This window comes from Pavona decussata, unplaced genomic scaffold (genome assembly GCF_977016875.1).
Source record: "Pavona decussata unplaced genomic scaffold, jaPavDecu1.1 SCAFFOLD_77, whole genome shotgun sequence".
NCBI lineage: Eukaryota > Metazoa > Cnidaria > Anthozoa > Scleractinia > Agariciidae > Pavona > Pavona decussata.
In genome coordinates this window covers 176,371-202,599 of record NW_028145495.1, presented here as the reverse complement: position 1 = coordinate 202,599, position 26,229 = coordinate 176,371, and the positions used below count along the sequence as shown (strand labels likewise).

General features: G+C 38.3%; 3 protein-coding genes across 3 annotated transcripts in view; 1 reads left to right on the top strand and 2 right to left on the bottom strand.

Moving 5' to 3' along the window:
• Nucleotides 1-1,840: 1,840 nt before the first annotated feature.
• On the bottom strand, nucleotides 1,841-6,152 carry LOC146476369 (armadillo repeat-containing protein 1-like). Its single transcript, XM_085114544.1, has 7 exons — nucleotides 5,946-6,152; nucleotides 5,766-5,840; nucleotides 5,476-5,660; nucleotides 4,839-4,923; nucleotides 4,272-4,463; nucleotides 3,572-3,682; nucleotides 1,841-3,176 (listed from the first exon to the last, which is right to left on the bottom strand). Exons 1-7 carry the CDS (start codon nucleotides 6,018-6,020, stop codon nucleotides 3,090-3,092), a joined length of 810 nt encoding a protein of 269 aa, XP_084970670.1. The 5' UTR covers nucleotides 6,021-6,152; the 3' UTR covers nucleotides 1,841-3,089.
• Nucleotides 6,153-6,183: 31 nt separating this feature from the next.
• Nucleotides 6,184-12,247, top strand: LOC146476368 (mitochondrial fission regulator 1-like). The gene is made up of 7 exons (XM_085114543.1): nucleotides 6,184-6,397; nucleotides 6,506-6,673; nucleotides 7,105-7,560; nucleotides 8,482-8,615; nucleotides 9,510-9,637; nucleotides 10,199-10,272; nucleotides 11,144-12,247. Exons 1-7 carry the CDS (start codon nucleotides 6,329-6,331, stop codon nucleotides 11,246-11,248), a joined length of 1,134 nt encoding a protein of 377 aa, XP_084970669.1. The 5' UTR covers nucleotides 6,184-6,328; the 3' UTR covers nucleotides 11,249-12,247.
• An 887-nt stretch (nucleotides 12,248-13,134) lies between these two features.
• Nucleotides 13,135-26,229, bottom strand: part of LOC146476367 (uncharacterized) — a 45,314-nt gene continuing 32,219 nt past the window's right edge. The window contains exons 33-41 of the mRNA XM_085114533.1: nucleotides 24,305-24,354; nucleotides 23,260-23,332; nucleotides 22,797-22,839; nucleotides 21,884-21,977; nucleotides 21,438-21,472; nucleotides 20,197-20,246; nucleotides 19,763-19,939; nucleotides 18,801-19,006; nucleotides 13,135-13,944 (exon numbers count right to left, since the gene is read on the bottom strand). Of these exons, the coding sequence (XP_084970659.1) occupies nucleotides 13,872-13,944; nucleotides 18,801-19,006; nucleotides 19,763-19,939; nucleotides 20,197-20,246; nucleotides 21,438-21,472; nucleotides 21,884-21,977; nucleotides 22,797-22,839; nucleotides 23,260-23,332; nucleotides 24,305-24,354 (801 nt within the window). The 3' untranslated portion in view covers nucleotides 13,135-13,871. The remainder of the gene's footprint in view (nucleotides 13,945-18,800; nucleotides 19,007-19,762; nucleotides 19,940-20,196; nucleotides 20,247-21,437; nucleotides 21,473-21,883; nucleotides 21,978-22,796; nucleotides 22,840-23,259; nucleotides 23,333-24,304; nucleotides 24,355-26,229) is intronic.

The following is a 26,229-nucleotide window of genomic DNA, read 5'->3' as shown; positions in this document are numbered from 1 at the left end:
TAAATTCTCTAATCCATCATTATTACAAAGGGGTGTTTTGATTGAGGGAGCATTTTTTTATGAATTTAACATTAGTTGAGTTATTAATTAACTAAGGATTTTGTAGATGCTGTTTGTTGTGAAGTGTAGGTTGTCAAAAAAAAAAATTAAAAGTGGTGACAGAGGCAACATTTATAAGTATAACCTTTTGGGGCTAGAAAAAATAAGGTTAAAATTAATGTAAATTTATTTAGTTACTGATTTTAGAATGCAAGATTTCGAATTACATTTATTTATTTTATGGGAAATGACAGAAGTGACCATGTTTATCCTACATTTGATCCTCACTCTTTTCAGTTTCTCAGCAAAATCGAGACTGTAGTTTTGTGATAGCATCGTGGGCCTCAATAATTTTGCACCATTCTCATCTATGTACTCATTTTTGAAAGAAAACTTAAGTTTAATCTCACTAGGCTGTTTGCAGTGAATGTGATTCTAAATCTTGATTTAGGTCTTTGAATGCACGTGGGTGTATGCCCATCTAATAATTAGATTATTACAATAATAATAACAGGGTTGACAGATTTTGGCATCCAAAATTCAAGACTTTCCGCCATACTCTTTCTAGACTGTTTTTTGTCCAGACTGATGTACAAACCTTGGAAAATATGCGCTGTAAAATAATAGCCTGCAGTTGTTTGGAAGTCTTTTGAGGGCTGAGGCACTTTGTTTAGTGGCTTGCAAACATGTGAGTGAACCCTTGTGCCTTCTGATTCTATTCAGTGATAAGAAATAACCCTCACTAACCTATTGACCCTGATAGCTGGCCATTATAATTGAAAATCAAACTTTTTTCTTAAAGCAGCTTCCAGTTGAGTGTTGGAAAGTAATTATTTTGTTTGTTCGCCGGATCTCTTTACTCATTTAAATGCGCTCTGTAGGGAATCAAATTGACCATCTCTTTCCCCATTTATTACTCTGTGCAGTAAGACTGATACAACCGGTGATATCACAAGATCGTTTTTGGCCCGAGATAGTCATATTCAAGCTCTCAAAAGAGCACCTCAAATGAAAACCTGTGACTATCAAATAATTTTAATCCTACAATTTTAATTTTTAATTAATCATACAAAGTAATAGTTATGGGAAGGGTTTTAAAAATGCCATTTTCAAACAATATCGGAATGAGTATAAAATGTACAATATTGCCAATCACAAACTGCCAATTTAATATTTTGCAATTTCTAAAATGCTACTTACAAACTATTTCTTGTTCATTCTTCTAATGATAACCTGCAATCCAGCTCAACTTTTTACTTTAACATGGTAAACAATAGAAGCACTCTCTCTGGGAACAAAACATCATGTATTTTGCAATGGATAGCTCACATTAGAGTTGCTAGTCAAGAATGCTGCAACACAAGGTCTGATTGTAACTTACCAGCACTTAAATACTGAGAAAAAATCTAATTTCTATCAACTTAAAATCATTGTTACTTGCCTGGATATTTAACTTTGCTTACAAAGCAGTCGTTTTATCTTTCTCAGGGTTTTAGCCAGCAGGTCTCCTGGCATCCAACAGACACCCACTTTTGAGAAGATTATAAATAAAAATTATTTAAAATAAACCTTGTGTTTTAATAAAACGACCGTTTGGGAGATATGCGACATGTTCAAATGTTACATGTAATTATACTGATTTCCTGGCTAACTTAAACTCTCCTCCCCCTTTAATCCTCAAGGAATAGGGGCAAAGAGGCAGCAACTGCTTTAGGACCTTATTTTACTTAACTTTGCTGGCTTCATGGCCACACAAAGTCCACTTACAGATGAACAGCAAAAGTAAAGAAAACAGACAGCCTTATCAAAAGATTACAACCATGTCTTTATTGACAAATTGTCAAAAACTATTTACAAACTGTTTTCTTGTTCATTCTCCGAAATCCAGCCCTATTTTGCACTTCATGGGTACACCATCCTTTGTGTTTTGAATGGTTCTCTTAGTTGTAACACCAGTACTCTGCAACTAATAGTAATTGCTTTCATTTCAAAGGCAGTCCCCATTATGCATCTGTTATTTTGGGTTGTTTCTGTGCAGGTAATTTGAGGACAGTCCCTCTTTTTGTTGTTGCTGTGCATACATTCTGTGGATCTCAGGGCACTTGGGTTTATTGTTGGGTGGTGCCTACTAAAATACAGGATTTTTTTGCAGGTAACCGAAAAAAAAACTAGGGTAACCATGCTTTCTTCAGTGATAACTTGGAAAAAAAAGCCATTACAGTGCCACTACTGTTGCCGGGGTCACTTAAACAATACTGGCCAATCAGATTGCAGGACAAGAACAATGAATTTCAACCAAAGCCTATTGAACCAATCAAGAGTACACGGAAAAAAAAAAAAACAGTTATAACTCAAAAAGTTTGGAATTGTTCACTGTTCGTATCCGACTGTATGAATCTGATTGGCCAGTTTTAAGTGACCCTTGTAATAGTAGTCGCACTGAGTCGCACTGTAATTGCCTTGCATTTTACAGCATTTTAGCATTGTTGTTGCTTAATTATACCTCAGACTAAAAATTGCACAGCTACCCCCTTATTTTCTTTTTGGATACCCTGCTAAGATCTGCTTTTCCCACATACTGGGGTGTATGTTGTGTAGTCGCACTGCATAAAGAACAATCTTAGTCTGTATTAGGAGGCATCATTCTTAAAGACACTGTCACACTAGGCAATTTTTATTCGTCTTGCAACTTGTCTCACAATTTCATTGTAGTAGCACAAAACATTGCATAGTTAGTAATTTAACATGCCTTGAAATAAACTATAATTGTAGTCTCGAAATATTTTTGTTTCAATCTCTCTTTCAAATCTTTTCGTAACTGTTGTGACTCGCAACAAAAACTTGCAAGACATGTTCATTTTAGGGCATGTTACACTTAAGGCAATGGTTGCAAGCAAGTGGTAGTGTAACAGTGCCTTAAACTATTAAAAATTGAAGTTACCCTTAAAAAATGTCACTGACATTACAAGCTGTGCAAACAGGTCAAAGTCAAAGCACAGAATCCTCACAAGTTATGTACAAAAATAAAAATTGTGTCCGTATGTTCTCATTCACCAATACAGCGTCTTGCTAAAGAAGGTTGTTACACTGGAGAACCAACCGTTTTCTTTGTCTTCTCCACCAACCTTGGCAATTGCCTGACAAGTTAAGATGGAGTGAGATTGTTATTAAAAGTCAATGAAGATTCAAATTTTGGGATTGACTCGATCTGTGTGTCTACATTGTGCAGGTTAGAGATGGATCTTCCTGAGGGGTTAAACTTAAGTGCTGGAGAGATGATTACGTAGCCTACAAGCTGGGTGTTTTTGGGGGCTAGGCCTGGGAGTAATGGTCGGACCAACAAAACATAAGACCTTGAAGTAATAATTATTAAATATTAATTATTACTTCAAGGTCTTACATTTAATTTAAAATGTGTATTATAATGCAAGTGTTTGTCTTCCAAGGAGAAAAGTAAAGCACAAAAAACATCCAGCATGCATTTTTCTTGGAGAGATATTGAAGAATAAAATATTGATTCCCACAGACTCACCTTATCAGAAATTACCACGTCATCATCTTCCTCTGGAAGGTAATCGGGTAATTTGCTGCTGTTACCTTTTCCACAGCTACTTGCTGGAGCTGCGCCAAAGGAGAGCATTACCTATAGTAAGGAAAAAAAAGCAGCACCAGGATTGCAAATTAATGTCTGACAAAAAAGCTGAACTCCTAAATCAAGTACTAGTCCACTTATTCTAGTCAAAAAGGGTCACTGTCTGTTAATATGTTTGTTTTCGCCCATCAGGGATCGAATGGTTTCTAAACTGATGAAAATGTTATTCATATTGAAACTCGAATGTAAACCAAAAACTTAAAGGTGTTGTACTCTGTCTTCCATGTCATAAACAAAAGACCTGGTAGAGAACAAGCATTATTATGATTTATATTGCACAAAAAAAAGACGAAAACATCCGTTGTGACTTCCTGCCAGTCTACTAGTTAGTGTAGCAGCTTTCCCATGTGTCTAGTGCTTCTAAAGATTTACAAGCCCATTATCAAGTTGCTAGAAGAACCTGATTGAGTGTTTGACTCTAATCTCTTTACAGTGGCCTATTTACCTTTAGTTATTATCTCTGTTGATAAACCAAACATTAATATTTTTTTTTGTTTCTACTCCCCACCGATGCAGCAACACAGTTTCTTTTAATGAGAGAAGTTTACCCCCTTATAACGAACAGTTTAATTTTTCACACCTCTTCTCCTCTTTCATTCTTGACCACTTGTTGAGCAGACAAAACCTTTGTCCTGTTGATGGCATCGCAAAGTGATTCTGGTGCCAAATCTAACTTGCATCTGACCAGACACCTTGATTTGTTCATCATGAATGTGAAGCTGATGACTCCCTTTATTTTTACTAGTTCTTCCTCGCAGAGCTTTCTGGTAACCTGAGGAACAAAACAAATAAGAAACTTTTAAGTGGGAAGAGATGAATTGGAAAAAAGAGGTGGGAACTGGGTAAGGATTAGGGTTATTAGAGAAGGAGGTGGGAACTGGGAGAGAAGGGAATGAGGACTGGGAGGGAAGGGGGAGGGAACTGGGAGAGATGGGGGCGGGAATTGGGAGGAAAGAGAACTGGAAAAAAAGGGGATAGGAACTGGGAGAAAAAGGGGTGGTAACTGGAAGAGAAGGAGTGGTGACTGTAGGGAAAGAAAGAGGTTGGATTCTAGAACAGATTGGCAAAGGAACAGGGAAAAGCCCTACCAACCAGGCTTGATTCACCCTTCATGTATATGGGTGGGGACTTAACAATTTCCACTAACCTGATTTGCTAAGCCTTTGATTTGGAGAACAACCACTTTAGCTCTCTTATTTAAATTTCCAAGGAAGAAAGATTGAGATGTGCCACTGTACAACAAAAGAAACAAAAATGTTCACTATTACTAATCATTAGCATTGTAAGCTGTAACTGGACAGAAAAAAAATTTCTCCGCACCCATGCAGCTGTGGCTTGTGGATAATTAAGCCACCTTTCATTGTTCCTGGTCACAAGACAAGTACATTGTAGTTTATAAATAATCCTTTTTGGGCTAGTACATGTAGATGGGGTGTATGTGAGCTATATCACACACAGGTGAGTAAAAGAGGCAAAACTTGGAGCAAACCAGCTAGGGGGGAATTCACTTCCTTTGTTTTCGTTTGCTCCGGTAGTCTAATCAAGCTCAGACCGGGAGTGGTGATAAAATGGAGACTTAATTGACACGGGGAATAAAATGCAGACTGACAAAATAATTAAATATGCTAATTTATAGGCTCATCCTCAAATAACCAGAGGTAGATATTAAGCAAGAAGGGATGTTTTACGGGTAAAGTATATAATGTCCCAAGTCGACAGTGTCCATGTATTTAATGACTGCAAAAAATTAACATTTGTGTAACATGTTATAAGTTAAATCTTACCTCGTCTTTTTACTTGAAGCTACATTAACAGGAGGGATAATATTTTGATAAACGTCCTTTGCTATTTGTCTTGCTTTAGCATTATAGCCTTCTTTATTCATTATGCTTTTCAAGCTGATAACCATTCCTATTTCTTCTCTCATTTTGGAACGGTTTGGTTGAAATTCTGATAAGAATTTCAAAGCCTGTAAAGGAATGAAAATACCGTAAGTTTAAGCTTATATTATGATCATGAGTGGCTTTGCTTTGAGATTTTTTCAAAATCATTGGAAAAAAAGTATCGAGCAAACCTCCAAGGCTGTAACAACGACGTTGCCATCTTCATTGTCAAGAAATAAAACCAATCCGGCCAAACATCCTTGATCCTAGAAGGAGCAAAGAAAATTTAAAATTTCAAAAACAAAGATGGCGGATTGAAAACAGCGTATTAGTAATGAACATTCAAATGATTTGTACACTGGTTTTCGTACTTTCACAATCGTTGCCCTGTTTTGTGGATCCACAGCTAAATTTCTCAGGTGTTCAACTACCCCAAGAGCAGTCATGGTGTTGTTAATACAATTTTCAAGGGAGAAATCTTGTTCAAAGCAATATACTCAACGCGTTCAACTCAACAAGAACTGAAAGTTCGATTTCCACATGCGCATATTCAAACCACCCGCTCTTGAATCTGATTGGCTAAACCGAGCAATTTCAGCGCTGTGATTGGTCAGTTCAAAATGCACGCTCGTGACAACAAAAATTTAAATCTCGCTTGTATCATGTGGTGATCGCTCGCGTTCGACTTCTTCTTATCTTTACTAAAACGCAGGCTTTTATGCCGATTTTTAGCAAGTAGAATATAGCTGCAGACATGGAAACTGCAATGGAATTCGTGCGAATAATCCTGGAGTATTTTGGATGGGAAGGAGACGAGATCGAAGTAAGTTGCGTTCTAAGTTGTGATTCCACTTGTCTGCTGTTCGGTTGTAGTATACGCGCGTTCAAAGTAAATTCACTACATTTTAAACCACTTTGTTTTGAATCTCAGGTGTTGTTTTATGGAGGCAGAAGATTTAGGGATCGTAGAAGAAGCATCGTTCGTCGAATCGGCAGAGAATTGGCTCGTTATCAGTTCTCGTTGTTCACCAAACGCAGCATCATTCGAGAGATCGGCAGTCGCCTGCCACTGAAGCCGTGTAAAAGACCATATTTTGAGGTGAATTAATACTGCCACAGAACGCTTAAATTTAATAATATTACACCAGGTCTTTTATAAAACCTTTGAAGTTTCAGCTTCGCACAAAATCCAGCATTCTGGTTCGTTGGTTTGGTAACACAGAAAGGGGGTCGGGTGGGTGGAGCCCTACAGGGATTACCATCAGGAAAGAGACACAACGCACATGTAAAAGGGGTTCTTCACGTGTCAAGAGATATTGGCGGTGTTTTCTCTTGACTGACATAGCGACAAACTGCTTAAAAATATAAATATTTTGGTCTTTAGTCTGAATTTACACACCTCTCGCAGCCCCCCCCCCCCCCACCTCCTCCTTCCCTCAATAGTTATTTTAAAATATGGAATCTACATAGAATTTACTATCCTAAACATACAGCAATATTATTTAGCCTTTCCTTTTCTATTTCTTCCAGCTGAGTTTGAACCATAATGTGCTTGAACACGGTGAGGAGATTGAAGGAAAGCCATTGTCTCAGATGTTGATGGCTTCTTTAGCAGACGTTGGTTGGATAACAGAAGATGATGACTTGTCGTTTGATGTTAATCCTGATGAGGAAGAGCAGATAGAGCATGTAAGCCCAGAAAAAGAAACAAAACAACTTTCAACCTCTGACCAACCAAGAGATGACAAAAAGGAAAATTGTACAAATAACGATGAAGCTATGCAAAAGATTTCTGCGTTGGAGGATGAGTTACAGAAATTGCGAGCTCAGATAGCAATGATGATAGTTGCTGTTCCACAGAATCAAGAAGCTACTCCTTCCACACCAGTCGGAGCATGTGTGCCCCCTCCACCACCACCACCACCCCCACCCCCACCAACACCCATGTCAACACCACTGAAGCCAGTTTCTCAGATCATAAAAGAGGTAATTTAAAAGTGAAATGCAATTAGCAGCTACACTAATGAGAACAACCTACACTGTAGCTGACAGCTTCAACTTGATGTGACACCTCTGGGTGATGTAAATTATTTGTGAATGTCACAAACAATTTAGAAAGTCAGTTAAATGCCAACCTCCTTCCCCCTTCCCCCCTTCCCAGTTTGAAAATCGAGATGGCCCTGGGGATGAGATTGGCTAAAATGCCAATGTAGTTGCAGGGGGAGGTGTAATCTCCTAGGTATAAGCAATTTTGAGTCATCTCCAGGTCTGAATAAAAGAGTTATGTTTTGCCTAATTGGCCAAATTAGAATATTTTTTAACCCTGCATTTGTCTGTTAAAAGAGAACCAAGAAATCATATGATTTTATTTTGTTTAAGCATCTGGCCCCAGTTGTTCAAAGGCCGGATAACTTTATCCGGTGGATAAAGTCACTATCCGACAGTTTCAATCTGTGCAAAGATTTCAGTATTTCATCGTGTACAAGCAAATATGCACACTATAACCACAGTCTAGTTTAGGAGTGTACGAAAACCTTGGACAACGTTTAACGTGAAGTAAATTTTAGACCCCAAATAGTACCTTATCCAGCGGATAAAGTTATCCGGCCTTTGAACGACTGGGGCCTGAACTACTGATGACACCATGGATATGTTGATGTATTTACTTTCAATCATGATGCATTATGGACAGGCATTTTTCCTCCTCTGGTTTGAAATAGAGTTGTGGGGGTTACACCTTCACCTCAAATTCCCCTAGGGGTGCTATACATAGAGAGTTTTTGGCTCATTCTTCAGTAGGTTCAATTGCCCCTCTCGCAGCAATTGAGCCTAATTCTTTAAACACTCTATCACAGTTACCAAGCAAAATCCTTAATTAAATTATATTTCATTTTTATTTTCTAACAGAATAGAGCAAAAAGATTGGCACTTGTTCCTGGAGCAAATGTTGGTGAAGCAGAACAATCCCGTGGATGCACCTTGCCAAATATGGCTGACGTCCTCAAGGGACTGGGCAAGGTCAAACTAAGATCTGTAGAGAGGTATGTCGGACATTCATCCAAGTCTTGTATTAGCCTGCGTAGCAGCCACGCGTGAGAGAGACACACGCGAGGGTAGGGTAACAGGTCTCGTGTCTCTCTCCCTCGCGCTCCACGCTTTTTTTCTCGCCTTCATATACATTTTTCACGCGCCTGTTGGCAGTCTAGTTAATATGTACTGTGGTGCATACTGAGTGAATTGTTTGGGGGCATCTCATAATCAGGGAAACTACACAAAGATGATCAACTATGGGTGGCAAAAACAGCAGACTACAAGACTTGTAGTACTCCCTTATTTTCCCCAGTGATTGTGGATTGCGGGAAACACACTAGCGCGCGCGTGTGAAAATCAAGGCAACGAGTCTCCTCGTAAGAGGCGATTTTCGCGCACACTCGCGTGTTCCACTCGCTCTACTTTCCCATTTTCCTGTATCCTCTGCAGAGACTCTTCCAGAATAAAAGGGATTAGAACCTCAGAATTGTGACGAAAAACGGAAAAGAGAGGGGGAAAGTGACCCAGAGGGTTTCCCACGCTTTATTTTTGTTTAAACTCTCCCCAATTTCTCCATGTGTGCCTTCTCGACCCTCTGCTCGAGGAGCTGAAAAAGGTCCTCCTTCATAAGGCTCGTTGGAATTTTAGAACGGACCTGTTAAGAATGGTGATGTTTGCTGTTTACGAACTTTATTTGCTACTCAAACGTGCCAGTCATTACACCAAAAGAAAACCTATGAACTCTTATTTTAACAGTCAAGTTAGGGGTTGTGAATAGTTGGCACATTGATATAGGGCGTATTCCAAAACATTGCTATCAAGGCCACTTTTTTGTCAATTGACATTTGTTTGTAAAAATTGGACAATATTCAGTTAACTGTTGATAACATAATATGACATTATAGGTCACCAGGTGGAACACCGTTGAGGAAGGTCCCTGTTCCTACAGACGGAACCGACCCCGCCTCAATTATCGCGCAAGCACTCAAGAAAAAGTTTGCGCACAGAAGACCCCACGACACCAATTCACCAGGTATTAAAAAAAAATTGGCCACATTAATCTTGAGACGCAAATTATTTGTTTCAAACTTGACCATGTTTTTGTCAATGTCGCAGCAAAGAATAGATCTCTCTTGGTTTGTTTGTAAAAATTGGACAATATTCAGTCTGTCTGTCGAAGATAAATTAAAGGAGACGCATAAAACTTGCACTTGACGACGCATTAAGAGAAAGACTTGGCCGGCACAGCAACACCAACCGCTTAGATAACTTCAAACAACGTATAGTTTAAAAGATATTTGAGAGCCCCTGTCAACGTCTCATAAGTTCACAATTTGACGTGATTTTCTTCGTTCGCCGTTTCGAAAACACTGAAAAAGCTTCTAATGAGCTGTTTACAGGGATACAAATGAAAGTTTCCTCACAATGTTACAGAGTTCCCTACTAGGTTCCTCTGTTTTATTATAAAACTGTGTGCCTTGCGTTTATTTGACGCTTACTGTCCGGATATACATGTGAGGTATAAACTCAAGGACTAAACTTTCCAACGAATGTCTCTTATGACTAATTGGTAGTCTGTTATCTTTTCAAATAGATACCAATAAAGAAAACAGCAGTCCTAGGTCACCATTTGGTACTCCACCTTCAAGTCCTATAAAACCAGCACCTGTAAGTATAAGGGATTTTGATGAACAACTTTTGAAGTTGATGTCGGAGTAGCCTGTGTACAACCGCTGTACACAGGGTAATGTCGGAGCTCGGCAAAAAAAAAATAACAGTCCATTTCAGGGGAAAACGAAAGACGCAAAAAAGTCGCAAATTAAAGGGGAAGTATCACCGTGACGGCAATTTGATATCATTTCAAAATCCAAAAATGTGTGTCAACAGAAACAAAAAAATGATTGTCTAGTTTTTTTTATAAATTATCAACTCAGTGCAATAAAACTTTCGGTAAGTACCTCTGGCCAGAGACAGGTCGGAATGGATTGAAACTTGAAAATGTTGGGCGAAGTAGCGTTTTTTTTTCAAGTTCTCGCATTTTTGTTTCCAAAATGCGTTACAACAAATCACGAATCTTTCCTTTCATGAATTGAGTTGATTTCTTTCCTCTCGTTGTTCTAGAATTATTTTGTAGCCAAGTGAAGGTCATTTTTCACCATTTTTAGCAAAAGAGGTCAAAACCCCCTTTGTGCGTGTTTTGGGGCGTTTTCATCCACGGCGTTCTTTAGTCTGTTATTGGCCATGTCGAGGTTGAGCAGGGAAGTGGGTCGATTAGCAAATCTTATTGAATAACAACAACCAAATTATGGACCTTGAAACATGATTAAAAATCCATAAAGAGGTCTTTAATTTTGAGATGGTTTAAATTCTTAAAAAGTTTCTCATTTTTCTGAGTATTTAAAAAAATCTACGTTTTCAAACATCTCTAATTTTGGGACGTAATAAATTTTTAAAAAGTTTCGTTTTTCTGAGCCTTTTAGTTGGATGACCAAAACGTATTTGTTTAATCATTCCTTTCTACTGTGATTACTGTTTTCAGTTTGGTCCTCACCTGTTGAAGCCAGCAAATAAAAATCGGCGTTCAAGCACTGGATTACAGAAAACCGCGACAAAACCGAGAAGTCCGCTGGTTGAAGTGTGCTGACTGAACGGAGAGGGAAAATTTTATTTTTGCAGCTACACATTCAGCTGAGCAGATTTTTAACGTTTTAAAGAGAAACTTTGTTAAGCGACCAGTTTCATAATGTGCCAAATAACTTGCCTTGTCGTGACGGACCTGTGTAGATATTAAAACACGAAGGCAAAACACATCCTGTTTAATTTTTATGACGACGGGAGTTTTCTTGCAAGGCAAGTACACAAGTTTGCGTTTCAAAAACTTGCGTCGGCTTGCATCTGTTTTGGCCAGAACTTTGTCTACCTCCTACCCAAAAACTTTGCGTGGGCTCTTTTCGAAGGCACTTGGTGCCTCGCACTCTCTATCTCTATGCTAGCCTGCGGAACAGGCGTTTTTCAGGCAAGTTGAGGCAAGCGCGTGTCACGCATGACGGGAGGGGTGCGTAAAAGAAAAAAAAAATAACGCATGAACAATGATGTGCGGACAGGCGTTATTTTTTTCGCTCCTCTCTCGTCGTGCGTGGGTCGCGCTTGCCTCCGCTCGTCCGAAAAACGCAAAAAAAAAACAAAGAAAGAAATAAATAAAAAATAAAATCATCGCCAGTTCTGCAGGCTATCTCTATTCCTGCCCTGGCCATCCTGGCGCTTTCGATATTTTCAGCAGGAGAGCGAGTACGAGGCAGGCCGGAGCTTTATATTTATTGAACTATGGAAACTTGAAGACCGATACACGGTTCAACGCAAGTTAAACCATGTGTCATTGGCTATGGAAAACATTCCCTCTGATTGATTGGAGTTTGTTTTAGAAGCGGTAGCTCTCAATTAACTTGCCTCTCAGATCTACTTGTGTTTTAAACTTCCAGGAACAATTCAGTAGCAATTTTATTTTTTTATATTTCTCAACAACAGACGGGCATTTCTGCTACTTTTGCGTCTTGTAGTAGCAAAATCAAGCAGGCATCTCAAGAGAAATTCTAAATTCTTGAGTTACTGCTGTTGTAAATACGAATTAAAGTTGTAAATGATATCCTGTAAGTGGTTATTTCTACTTTGTATCTTGTTAACGCTGCATGAAATACGATCACCAAAAACAGCCAGTCCGCTTTGCCCTGTTGTGTGGTGTACTAAGTCCAACCTGCTGTTTGGTTTGGTTCAGTTAACGAGAACGTAAAAATGCAAGAGGTTTTAATAACCAAAACAACAACTCTGCACGTGCATTACACTTTTTGGTACATTTCTTTGCCGTCACTGCACGACTAGGACGTGAAATTTCCTGATGGTACGTTTTAAGGAGGACGTAAACACACGACGAATAATTTTTCTTTCTCTTTCTAAACTTGGGCACGGTCTCCAAGAATCATCTCAGAAGATTTCACGTACATTTGATATTTTAAAGCAAGTTGGAACAATTGCGACGACGTTTGAAAAAACGCGAATTCGTTTTAATAGTGACGTTCTCGCTGCCGTCGCCGTCGTCGTTGCTATCACCAAAAAGTGAGCCGCATAGCATCCTTGAATTGCGAACCTCGTTATGAAAGCGAGGCTTCGGGCATAGTTTTTATTATGAATATAGTTTTCATTCATATGTAAACAAAAACTAGTTTTCACATGAAAAGCTTTGCACTTGGCCTCGCTTTTGTGATGAGGGTCAAAGCAACTCGGAAGTGACCTATTTGAGGGGCTTAAGCGCTCTCTCGTCCACAGGCCTCTCTCGTTGATGCGCATGGTGTTGTGGAACTGTCGACATTCCCATCACACCCTACGCCCCTGTTTTCCCGCTCTTTTGCGACACACGTTCACAACCGGATGAGACAGCACTGAATAAAATTCCTATCGCCTTGTTTCGAAACTCATTCCTAGCGTCCTGCTGCGGTGCTTACTTACCGTCGGTAAAAGACAATTTAGGGACTAAGATTCCATCACAGTTTGTTTTGCAACGTTTTATTAGTTCCAAGTAAACCAGCTAAACTTAATTCATATTACATTATTTACAAATATAACAAACCTTTATGTACCTAACCCAAGTACTCTTTTGTACCTACGTACAGAAACTAAGGTTTGTTTTCTTGCTTTTATTCAACAAGCAAGTTTTTGTTTCTTTGTTTTCATTATGAGCCTAATGCAAGCAATGAAAATCATATTGACATAGAATTATTTACCTTGTACAAACAACTGGGCCTACATAAAGCCGCAAACTAGACTTAACTTTTCTCGTACCTGTTCAAAATGTTATTCCTTATTTACACTTTTCAATAATTTATGTTTCTGTTGACAGTCTGAAAGTTACGTTATAACCACAATTTTCTGATTTTTTTTTGTTGTTATTCACACAAGAACATTACCGGTAAGCTGATAAGTTACTGTAAAAACTAAAATACGTTTCCCAACCAAATAGGAAAACCACAATTTGCAAAACTGACTTTCTTGTGGTAATGCACAGAGGAATCCCCCTTTTACATAAATCGTGGATATTACAAAAGCTGGCTTATGAATCTTATACATTATTATTTCTATACACGGAGGACTTCAACTTACTAGTAGGGTTTTTATCATGTTAAAACAACAAAAAGTACAAGGCTTTGTTTGTTTTTACAGCACGTATGAATGTGTATGGGTAGTATATACATGACTTCGTTCTTAGAAACGATTGTCTACACAGGTTCAAAAGAAGTTTCTGCTTCAAGCGAGGTTTCCGACAATCTGCTGCCAAGAGGAACAGGACGGCTGAAAAACAAGAGGAAAATAAGAATTCGTCAGTGTCTACCCAGCAAGTTCTGGGTTATAAAGTAACACTCCATAGAAAGTCGCGACAAAATTTGATGGTTGGTCTGAGCCGAGGGGCTGTGTGCGTTTTAGTGGGTGAGTCGGTTATCAAATGACCCTCGCTAAAGTCAAGTCAAGTCAATCTATTAAACTCAGGAATATTTACAGAGATGATATTCTTTTTTATAACTGGGTCACACACATTAGTATAAAGGATACAGTACAAACAGTAAAGAGGAAAAAAATCAAAAGTAATTTACATTTCATTGTTAAGAACACTATGTTAATTGTGTGAAGTTTGGGACCCCCAAACAGCGAATAGAGCTACATGTAATCGAATAGGTGCCCCAATGTAAATAGCCTTCCACGCAGACGTTCTTCATTTCATTTTTCATTTTTTTATTAGCCCCAATCATTATACAATCAATAGGTTTTCTACATTTTACATATATATTGTTGGCAGGAGATCCCAGCAAGTTTTTGCAAACTTTTCTTTAGGGGATCCCCTATTTCTTAATATTTTCTATTGTTATATAATTTGATAGCTGTCAAATATATATACGTACCTAATTAATATTAAGATTAATATTAGGATTATAGTAGTAAAAGATTGTGATGGCGATGTCGGTAATTTAACCTTTATGTACTGATGTCTGAGCAATAGATCTGCTTCACTTTCCGCTTAAATGAAAAGTAGGATTTAGCATCTTTCACCTCATCAGGGAGATTATTCCATAATTTAGCACCTCTAGCTTTCAGAGAGAATTTTCCATAATTTGTTCTAGTATACCGAATATGTAACTTTACTGAAGATCTTGTATTATACTGATGAAATTGTTTGTTTTGTACACAATAGTTTTTAAAAGTATTTGGTAACATGTCTGCTCTTTGTGAGTACATAAAAAGACTAGCTAGAAAAGTATTAAGCTGGAATATGTCTAGTATTTTTAGTTGTTTGAACAATGCAGTAGTTGAGTCTTGGTATCTTGAGAAAGTTATGAGACGAATAATTTTTTTCTGTACCTTGTGAAGACATTTTAGTGTGGATGCATAATTACTACCCCATACAATATTACAATAGGTAAAATATGGATATATCATTGTGAAGTAAACATTTTTTAAAGTAATTTTGTTTACATAGTGTCTTAATTTGGCTATAATACCCGACAATTTTGATGTCTTATTACTTATGTAGTTAATGTGATTTTTCCAAGTCATTTTATCATCTATTCTAACACCTAGGAATTTTGTCCATTTTACCTGCTCTATTTCTCGTTGATTGATTTTAATGCCTAAGTGCATATCTAATTTTTTTCCCTTTGTCTTAAAAATCATAAAAGTCGTTTTACTGGTATTTAGGGTTAGTTTGTTTGAGCATAACCAATCGGATACTTTACTAATTTCTTCATTAGCAATTTGCAATAGTTGATTTACATTTTTGTGCTTAAAGAAAAGATTTGTGTCATCTGCAAACAGAATATAATGAAATAAATTAGAACTTTTATGAATGTCATTTATATATATAAGGAACAATAGTGGCCCTAATACAGATCCTTGTGGGACTCCGCATCTTATTGTGTTGGGTTTTGATAATACATTGTTATACTTAACTATTTGTTGCCTATTTGTTAGATAATTTTTAAACCATGATAACGGTGTTCCTCTTATTCCGTAGTGTTCCAATTTACTGATTAAGATTTCATGATCAACTGTGTCAAACGCTTTTGATAAATCTAGAAATATACCAATTGTATATTCGTTATTTTCTATTGCTGAGGTAATCTTATCGACAAGTTCTATAATTGCTTGTTGAGTTGAGCGCTTTGCTCGGAAGCCATACTGATGATCAGAGAGAATAAGATGTTTGTTTAAATAAGATATTAAACTCCTGTACATAAGTCGCTCAAAAACTTTACAGAAACAAGGAAGGACTGCAATTGGTCACTTGTTTTATAGACCGGAGAAACTACTGAGATTTTTAGCTGATTAGGTATTATACCTGTAATTATTGACTGATTAAAAATAAATGTAAGTGGGTACGAAATTAATTTGCTTATTTCGCATATTACTCTGGGATTTATATCGTCTAATCCACTACCTTTGTTAGGGTTTAACTTTTTGAGCTCATTTTCAACTTCGGTTGTTGTTATTGGATCTAAGAATATGGACTCTACATAATTGCTATTTAGGTATTTATTAAAGCTATTTGGTGTTTTAGGTATTTTCTTGGATAATGATGGACCTACGTTGATAAAGTATTTGTTAAATCTATTTGCAATTTCATTTGCATCAGTTATGATATCTACACCTTCTTTGAATTGTGATGGTAAATTTTGTTTTTTTGAGGCTTTTCCTACTAACTCATTTATGATGCTCCAGGTTTTTTTTCATGTTATTTTTTGCTGTATTTAATTGTTGTTGGTAGTAATTCTTTTTAGCTATTACTTTTAAGCTATTAAATTTATTTCTATACTTTTTATATTTCTGTTCATTAAAAATTGATGGACTTTTAAGATATCTTTTATAAAGAATATTTTTCTTTTTCCTAGATATAAGGAATCCTTTTGTAATCCATGGCTTCTTTTTATGGTTTATTTTGTTTAGTGTTACTTTCTTGGTGGGTAGATGAGTGTCATATATCTCTTTAAATTGTTCCATAAAATTATCGTATGCTTCTTGAGGATCTTCTAGGTTTGTTATATGCTCCCAGTTAGTTTTAGCTAATTCATTTTTTAATTTTTTCAAAGTTTTTTTTATTAATGATTCGTATATTTTGTTCTATCAGGTCATGTTTTGTATCTAGTTTATCCATTGTTATATAGAATATAGGAAGATGGTCTGATAGATCGGATATCAAGATGCCTCTTTTACTATTTTCATTTGGACTATTTATAAATATGTTATCTATTAAGGTAGCTGATTTGTCAGTAATTCTTGTGGGTTTTGTTATTGTAGGAAAAAATGACGATGCATACATTAGGCTTATAAAGTCGTTTATAAAACACTATCATTAAATTTTAATATATCAAGGTTGTAGTCACCCATTAAGTAAGTTTCCTTTCCTTCGTTATTAAGGCATTCCAGAGTTTTGGTTGGGTGTTCTTCAAATTTGTTAAATGTGTTATTGGGAGGTCGATAGATAACTCCAACAATTTTGCTTTTCTTCCCTTTGAACCTTAACTCGATAAACAATGACTCGAATATTTCTTCGTCAAATGTACTTAAGTCATCTCTTACTTTAAAATTTAGAGTATTTGAGATATACATTCCGACTCCACCTCCATGTTTGTTATTTCTTGTTTTACTTATAAACGAATAATTAGGCAGGTCGAAATAATTTTCGCTTATATCATTTAGCCATGTCTCGCTCAAGCCTATAACTGAGAAGTCATTAGGGGTTTGTCACGCGTTCCTGCCCCACGAACGTTCGTGGGGCAGGAACGCGTGACGAACCACTAAGAACGTCTGCGTGGGAGGCTACAATGTAAACAGTACGAGCAAAAAGAATATGGTGATAAATGCCAATTTAGAATAAAGGCGATGTCTTAGGCTCTTTAACGGTTGTGGGTTCAAATCCAAACAGAGCCGCTGCATGCGATGCCCTTTTTCAAGAGGTCAGAATTTACAGTGTCGCATTATCATTTCTTCCAAATTCTGTTAACATAACCCTTTAAATAAAAACTGTAAGCCTACTGCCCATTCACGTGTTTCAACACGTTTAAAAGCTGTTTTGCAAAACACAGTTTAAAATTGTTTCCTTCGTAAAAGCTGCTTTCGGATTTTTGTCGACTACAGATTTAGCACAAATGAAAGCATAAGTTAAACTTTACTTGAATCCTATGTCCAAGCCAATGGTTCAACTTTCTGTTACCAATTTTCATTTTGTTAAACTTGGTTTAATTAAGGACGGTGCCTACTAATACCGAAGTATTTTTGTGCGGCTTATGACTATGCGGGAAAAACAGATCTTAGCAAGGCCTCTTGGAATCCAAAAAGAAAATTGGGGGTAACCACGCATTTTTCAGAGATAATTAAGCAATAATATCTCTAAAAAGCGCCAAAATATAAAGTAATGTATGGGATTTTTTCCTAAATTCAAGCTTAATTATCTCTGAAAAATGCATGGTTACCCCTAATTTTCTTTTGAGATACCAAAAGCATTTGCTAAGTTCTGCTTTCTCCGTATAGTTTTAAACCGCGCAAAATTATCCCTGTATTAGTAGGCAGCACCCATGGGAAACCCGAGTATCTCGAGATGCCCAGAACGTATGCGCAGTAACAATAGTAGGCACCGTCCTTAAAACATGTTTTGTTGATGTGAATGGGGCTTATAGCCTCATTTGTTAATATTTTACACAATGAATCGGTATGTATGGGTGGTGTAATCGTTTTGACTAGCCAAAATTTACTTGTGAGTTCCAGAGAGTAACAATTGTATAAAGGGCTCAGCGAGAAACAAGGATTTTGCTGTCGTATTGCATAAATTTACGACACCCATTAACAATTAACTGGTCGGATTGAAAGAGAAGCCACCTTGAACGTGCCACGCGCGAAGCGAGGAGACGCGCAACTCGCGTGTTTCATCCGTTCTACCATCCCTGAGAGAAAGAGACTACTCGTCGAGTGCCACGTGGCAAAGTGATTGTAATCAGTTAACACGAACTTTTTGTGACTTTCCATGACCCAGGTTAGCAGAGCTAACCGAAGATTGTTGCAAGGTGGTTTACACGCTTCATGCTGCTTGGGTCAGTATTGAACTGTCGCGTCCTGTGCAACATGACCACGGTTCTTTTAATTTTGATTCCAAGTCCACCTACCTCCTTTCCTCCATGAATCTCTGTAGCACTTGATCAGGATCACCCGTCAGGCTACTTCGCCCCCCTTGACCCGCTGCTCCGCGTTGAATCATTTCAAGCCGTCTCAAACGTTCTTCATTCCTATTCGCCACGTCATCGACATTAAAACTTGTGACGGAATTCAGGGAAAAGCCACCAGGTGTTGGAGGTTTGTACGCGTCGCTTGGCTTTAAAATAGAAAAGAAGGATGGTTTTAGCCTAAACAAGATCTGTGGTTAGTGGGTAACCATTTAAACTCCAATACTGATCAGCAGTTAATTTCTCCTTAACTAACTGAGCAAACATACATCTCACAAGAACAAAAAAAATGATCACCCAAGATTCTCACAACTAGTTCTATAAGAAATACAGAAAGGTCGGTGTGGAGAATATCCATATTAATGCTGGGTCTTCTGACTTAAAGGGACCCAGTCACGGCCATTTTGCTGTATTTTGATCAAAACTGCTCGAATTTTTGACAAAGAACTCTTTTCCTATAAACATGAAATTGCTGTTAGAGCGACGGGAAGAAAATATTAAGGGATTTAGCCAGGGAAGAACAAGCTATAGGCAATTTTATGCGACGTCTCCACAATACACAGGAAAAACTTGAAAAAATTGGCCAATCTTTTAAAGTTGTAATCCATTTCCATCCAAGCCATCCACAGCATAACATAATTGATACTAGTTTCTGCGCATTGGTAGGGTTATTATTAATAAAACTGAACCATTATTTTGACGATTCCATCGATTCAAATATGTTTTTCTGGCTATTCAAAATAGGTGACACTGCCCCTTGAAGATACCGTTGATTTGCGGGTTTGACACATTCCCCCTCGCTTGTGGGAACTAACGCAGAAAGGTCGGTTAGTCTACGGCCGTGTAAGCCATCAGTGACCCGTCTATTCCTGAACCAATAGAGACACTGTTTATAATGTATATACCTTTGGATTTCTGGCCATTTCTTCAAGTTGTTTCCATCGTCTTCTCTCCCTCGCAGAGGACTGCCTCGGTCGTGAGGACATTTGTTCTAATGATAGCATCTGCTTGGGATCATCAACAGCAAGAAACTGACTCTCAGATTCCAAAAGCGAATCACGACTTGGGGGGCGTCTTGAAACCTTGAACAAAGGTACATATCCGTCAAAACAAATTAAATGTCAAGTTGAAGTACAGAACAGTTTCCACCCGAAAATAGCGAAGCTGATCGAGTCGGGTGGGAGCAAAAAGATAAATACACTAAGACTTTCAAAAGCAGAAAAAGAGAAAAGTAAATTACAATACAATATAATATAGGAAAAGCAACCAGGGTACACGTATCGTATTAAGACAATGGTCAAAAAGGAGTAACAGGCAAACTTATGCCTTTAGAACATACCTGGTAAGGTTCTCCACCTCTCGGGGGCTGTTTGCTGCCTCTACTGGGATCTAGAACAGAATGGAACAATAAACAAAGAGGGTAAAGGAGACTAATACTCAACAGACCAACCTGCTTAGCGGGAAGTTGTGCGAAAGCTACGTTTTGCGGCGGAGTCGCGAAGGGAATGGAGAAGAGCTGGTGAGTCGCGGCTAAGCCTCCAAAACTTTACACACGGACAATACCGCCAGCTACGCAAGCTACCAACAGGCTTGCTCTCAAACTCCATTTTCTCACGAACCCAACTGATCTCGAGAGATATGTAATCAATATTACACTGCTCACTTCCCTCCCTGTTAATAGACGGCTAGTCAATCCATCTATAGATTTTATTAATCCAGATTGTTTGGATTTTCGCGCTAGCTGGAAGCAAAGGACGCTTTCCACATCGCTGATCTTACTGGTATGTAGCAGGCTTGTCACATATGAAGCTAATAAATGGCCCAGCTTGCCACGAGATTTTAAGTGGCTCACTGAGTTGTCGGTGTACGGGAGGTTATTTGTCCCACGCTCATGACATAGACCACAAGCAGTCCCTTGTTTTTCTTAGCGATAGTAAAGCAAGCGGACCACGCGAGCGCGCGAGGAAAACTGCCTTCCCTCCGCGCGTCGCGTTTCCTCGCGCGAGGCATTTTTCGCGCTTTCGTGTAATTCGCTCTCTTTACTACTAGTTACTACTAGGGAAAATAAGAGACTGCTGGCAGCCCTCTCTTTACATGATGAATATCAAATCTCTCTCAAGGTCACTCCATGGTTGTTTCTATTCGGAACGAATCTGTACAAGAAAGGACAGGACAAAATCCAAGTGCGCTGAACGGAGCACATGACAAAAAAATAGGTACGCATTGCGTACATGTGTGTAGTGCTGTGCACACGCTGCGGACCTGTTTGTTTACGGACACTCACTCACTCTTGCATACCTGACGACATAGTGGGTAGAGTACTATACAGTGCACTTCACACAAAAACTAGATTCAGCTACCAAACTAAACTTGCCATAAGTGAACTACTTTGGGAGCCAAAAGTAAGAACGTTTATCACCAAACTGATCTCCTCCAATCCTTCTCGTACGTGGGACGTCGAGATTGCAATCTAAGACTGGTTTGTCCCAAAATGGAATTTTCGATCGCAAATCTAGATTTAGTTTGGTCGATAGGAAAGGAAAGGCGGCCTCAGTAGTTATACAGACGTGCTGTACTCACCCGATCTCAATTCTGCTAGTTTGTCTTCTTGTTCCCTGTGATGGCAAAACACAACTTGTCGTTAATAAGCACAGCAAACAAGGGCCACGCCCAAGGCGTTTGTGATTCTGAGTTCACGAATCTTTTTCCTACTTTTTACGTTACCCTGTAAGTCTGGTAAGACTCCTTTGTTGTAAACGTGACCTGTGATTGGCTGATCAATGTTGGGCGGCCCCGGTTGGGTTCGTTGCACTGTAATAACTTTAAACCCTTTACCATCAATGCAATCTCTTTCATTTGTTTTCATGTGAATTATAAATTGCATTCATCACGTCCAAACAAATATTTGAAAGATGAGTATTACATTTTGCGCAGGAAAGGATTAATCCTTTTGCCATTGTTAGTAAAACCTGAAAACAGTCTAAACAAACAGTGAACATTTATTTTAGATCAACAGTAATTCTCACATGATAAAGGCCCGCTGCTGAAGGTCTAGAATACTGTTAGTGGACACGGGATCAGGAAACTTGCTGCGGAACTCGCCGGCAAGAGACGAGGTGTCTGAGAAACATGAACACAAACAAAACAAATCGTTAACAAATCAGATGTGGAAGAGGTTATGTACCACAAAATTGTGCCAATTTATAAGAAACATAGTCCAATGTAACTCAAGCCCCAGAAAAACTGTCAAGAATGGCAGCAAATCAGTTCAGTTACCACACAAAGAAAAAGTACAGTGGAGTCTCCATTAAATGGACACCCTCGGCACAAAGAGAAGTGTCCCCTTAAAGGCGCACAAAGAAAACGTACAGGGGAGCCACCATTAAGGGGATAACCTCAGGACAAAGAGAAGTGTCCTGTAATCAGGCGTTCCCTGAAAAGAGGTTGGGCAGATTTTTTGATCATATTTAACCACCATAGATTTGTGCACCGTCCTTTAAATTGCCATTCATTGATAAGAATACTGGAAACAAAAAGTTCAAGCTTTGAAAGCTGTCATCACTTGTGATCAGATTGATTCACCTTTTCAATCCTCTTTGGTGGTTGGTAACTTACCAGGAAAATGATGTCTAGTTGTCCCCTTCATGGGGGTTTCAACAACATTTGGGTTGTTCAGAAACTGGCTCCGCCGCCTTAATAGACTTAATAGAGGTGTCACTGATGCAAAGATTATATGAACACTTTTTCAGGATAAAGGTTTATGTCCCTTTAATGGGGGTGTTCCAAACTAGAGGTTCCACTATAATACACTTTACTTTGAGAGATGAATGGACTCAAAAGTCGGACAGTGTAGATTTGATAGTCAGCTCTAACTTGAATTCTATTAGTCTCGAGTCATACAATCAACAAATGTGAAGAAAAAAAATTGCCTACATTTACCTTCATATTTTATCCTGTTAAATTCATCAGCAGCTGAAAAATCCTGGAAAACAATCAATCAATCAATCAACCGATCAATCAATCATTCAATCAACCAACCGATCAATCAATCATTTATTCAACTAGTCAATCAATCAATCAATCAATCAATCAATCAATCAATCAATCAATCAATCAACCAATCAATCAATCAATCATTCATTCAATTAATCAATCAACCAACCGATCCATCAATCATTCATTCAACCACTCAATCAATCAATCAATCAATCAATCAATCAATCAATCAGTCAATCAATCAATCGATCAATCAATCAATCAATTAATCATTCATTCATTCAACCAATCAACCAACCAACCAATCAATCAATCAATCAAAGCATTTAAAGTCACAAATGAATGAAGTTTTATTCTTCACAGAAGTGAAGAGAAAAAAAATCAATATTGAGAATGATTACTATACCTCTGCGTCTTTCTTCACCACTGCGGTTTTATTGGCAAGCGCTCGTTCAAACACCTCAACATCCCTTCTACCTCTGTTAAATTTTATAATATCAAAGCAAAAGATTAACTTTGAAGAACCGACGCTTCATTACGTGCACATGAAAATGGATAGAACAGAGGTCAAAACAGTGTAGTGCATTGATGAGACAAGACAGCAAGTTGACTTAAAAATCGCTTCAAATCAGTTAAAAATCGCGAAAAGACGACAGCGTCTTCGCATTATTCAAAATGGCGGTACAGAGAAGGCCCTTGAACACGCTACAAAATACTCCACGAATCTTGGTGTATTTTGTTACGTGACACACTTGATTGGACCTTCGCTACTCTTCGCTACACGTTATCCGTGGAAACAATATGAAAACAGCCATATTTGGTACTGTAAAAAATGTAGCAAAGGTAAAAATCAACTAAGTCGTCACAAAATGCTTGACGATTCGTAGAGTATTTCCGCAGCACGTTCCAGGGTATCTTCTATGTACCGCCATTTTGAATATCGCGAAGGTTGGAGATGACTATTACACGATAGTGACCAGCGTCTCATTCCTCCTTACAAAATAATCACTTGCTCAAATACAAAGGTCATGAGAAATAAGGAAATAATCACCAAAGATGAAATGTCTCGATGTTTAAGCAAATTCTCCCAACAAGTACTGTTGTCTGGACCATAAGAAGTACATGGAGAACAGTGGAGAGAAAATATACGTTGATATTGGGGCTGAAGTCGGTGGTTTGAGGCCTAGCATCTGACAAAGTGTTACTTCTTTAGAGTAGCTGACACCCATTGAAAATGAGTACCGACAGAGAGTAGTCCGCGATTGATTAGCATCCAATCCGAGGAAAGCGGGGGGAGGGGTGCTTCCCTGGGGGAGGGGGGAGATGGCGGTGGTAGCAGCTTCGTTTCTCTTGTGCCCTCTGTTATGTTATTAGTAAATCAATAAATTTGCCATATTATAGTCATGCGCTGTAATGAGATGAAATGATTGTGAGTTGCAGTAATTTCATACCTTCTGCTTCCAAGGTCTTCAGGAGCACGTTTCATACTAGAATAATTTGTCTACAATAAGAATGGAAAGCAAACATTGTTCTTGAATTAAATGTTCATCTTATTACACAGCACTAACCGTGCAACTAAGGCCTTTGTTTCAAATGTTCTCTTAGTTCCTTGCCTGCACTGAAGAGCAGACACCTTTGTCGGCTTTTCGGGGGAGAAACAAAAGCCGCAAAAACGTCAGCTCTCTCCGGCAACAAAATTCTCAAATTAAAGAAAATGTGAGCCCATTTCCACCCTCTAAACTTCGAAGTATATGTATAAAAAAATTAAAAGCATTTCTGGAAGACTTAAACAAATCCACAGGGCGGCAACGTGGTCGAGTGTTAGGAGGCGCGAACTCGCAATCTGGAGGCCCTGGGTTCGAGTCCCCTCTCTGACTAATAGCTGGATTTGTTTCGGGGTAGTCTCTTGTTCAAATCCTCGGCCACACTTTGTAAATAACCAAGTGGTAAGCCTCCTTGCAGTTGTTTTGTTCAAAATAGTTGTTTGATTATACAGCCCCACAAGCTTCTAGCTTTAAATCTAACCGTGTATAAATACATTTAGTTTATTTTACTTTTACTTTTTTTAGTCATCTTTGTGTGTGCAGGGTTGTCGCTAAGCGCCGGCTGCCGGCAAAATTCGCCGGCTGGGAAAGAGGTCATTGCCGGCTGATTTTGGGTGGCAAACACTCGGTAAAAGGGCAATGAACAGTTCTTCAGTTACCAACTAGCAATTGTTCGATTTAGAATAATATATTTTAAGTGAAAAGGTTGAATAAATTCCTGACCACCTTGAGTATCGATGCCATAAAGTAATTGAAAAAAAGTCTTGTTTTGAGAACTTGTTTACCGTGTCCTCTTTCCGTTTTCTGCGTCCGCCATCTTGTCAACACAAAGCTTGGTAGCCCCCGCGTTCAAGGCGTTGCGAAAGATTGGGAACGAGTTTGTTACCAGGTATTTGTGTCAGATCGGAGAAAGAAGAAGTCTTTCTCTGTAGTTTGATAGAGAAAAAAAAAACATGAAGGAACTTCTTCGTAATGTTTTAATACAACTTTTAATTGGTTAAATTTTATTGTTTATAACATGTTTATGCTCATGAATAGCAAGAAGAACTGGGCAAATGGAGGAACAGTTGAACAAACCAGAAACGTAAACGGTCCGCCGAGTGCTCGCCGGCGAAAACGAACGAACGAGAAACCGAGTGAACGAACCCGCGAAACTGAATGAACAGCTGAACGAACGAGCGGACAGCTCTTTTGTTTACAGTGCTAAGCGTTTATAAGAATCGATTTTCTGATAGTCTATATCTAGTGCAAACTTAAAAGCACTTACCTTTTCGGAACAAATGGGAGGCGTTGTTATCGTACTTATCGTAGCTTTCGTTCTCATTACTTTCAATGTTAAGTAAATAATGAAAATCCTACGCACGTATTTTCATTTTTAATGTTAGAGTGTACACGGCATTCATAAAAAAACGGGTTTTAGTTAGATTAGATTAGCTGTAGTTAGGTTTTGAATTTTGTTTAGGAGAGTTGGGTTATTTCTAATTTTTATACTCCTGATGGATTTTACCCTGTTTAAATAAATAACTATTCTTCTGGTGAGCTCACCAAAAAGAGAATTAAGAAAACAGCATAGATTGACGAAAGTAAAACAAAGCACTGTCTGCTCAGAAGGTCTGTCGTTCTCCTTAGGGGCACAGTGAACAGACATGGTAGAGAGTTCAAGGAACGCCAAACTAAACGAAAACCACATGAAGGAAATATAGAAACGTCAAAGCGAGGGAGAAAATGTTGAATACATTCAGGGTGAATCTCTGTACCACACGTTTCAAACTGCGGCACCACAGCTGACCTTCTCTTTAATGGTTGTTTCTTTTGGCATAAAAGAGCCCCTA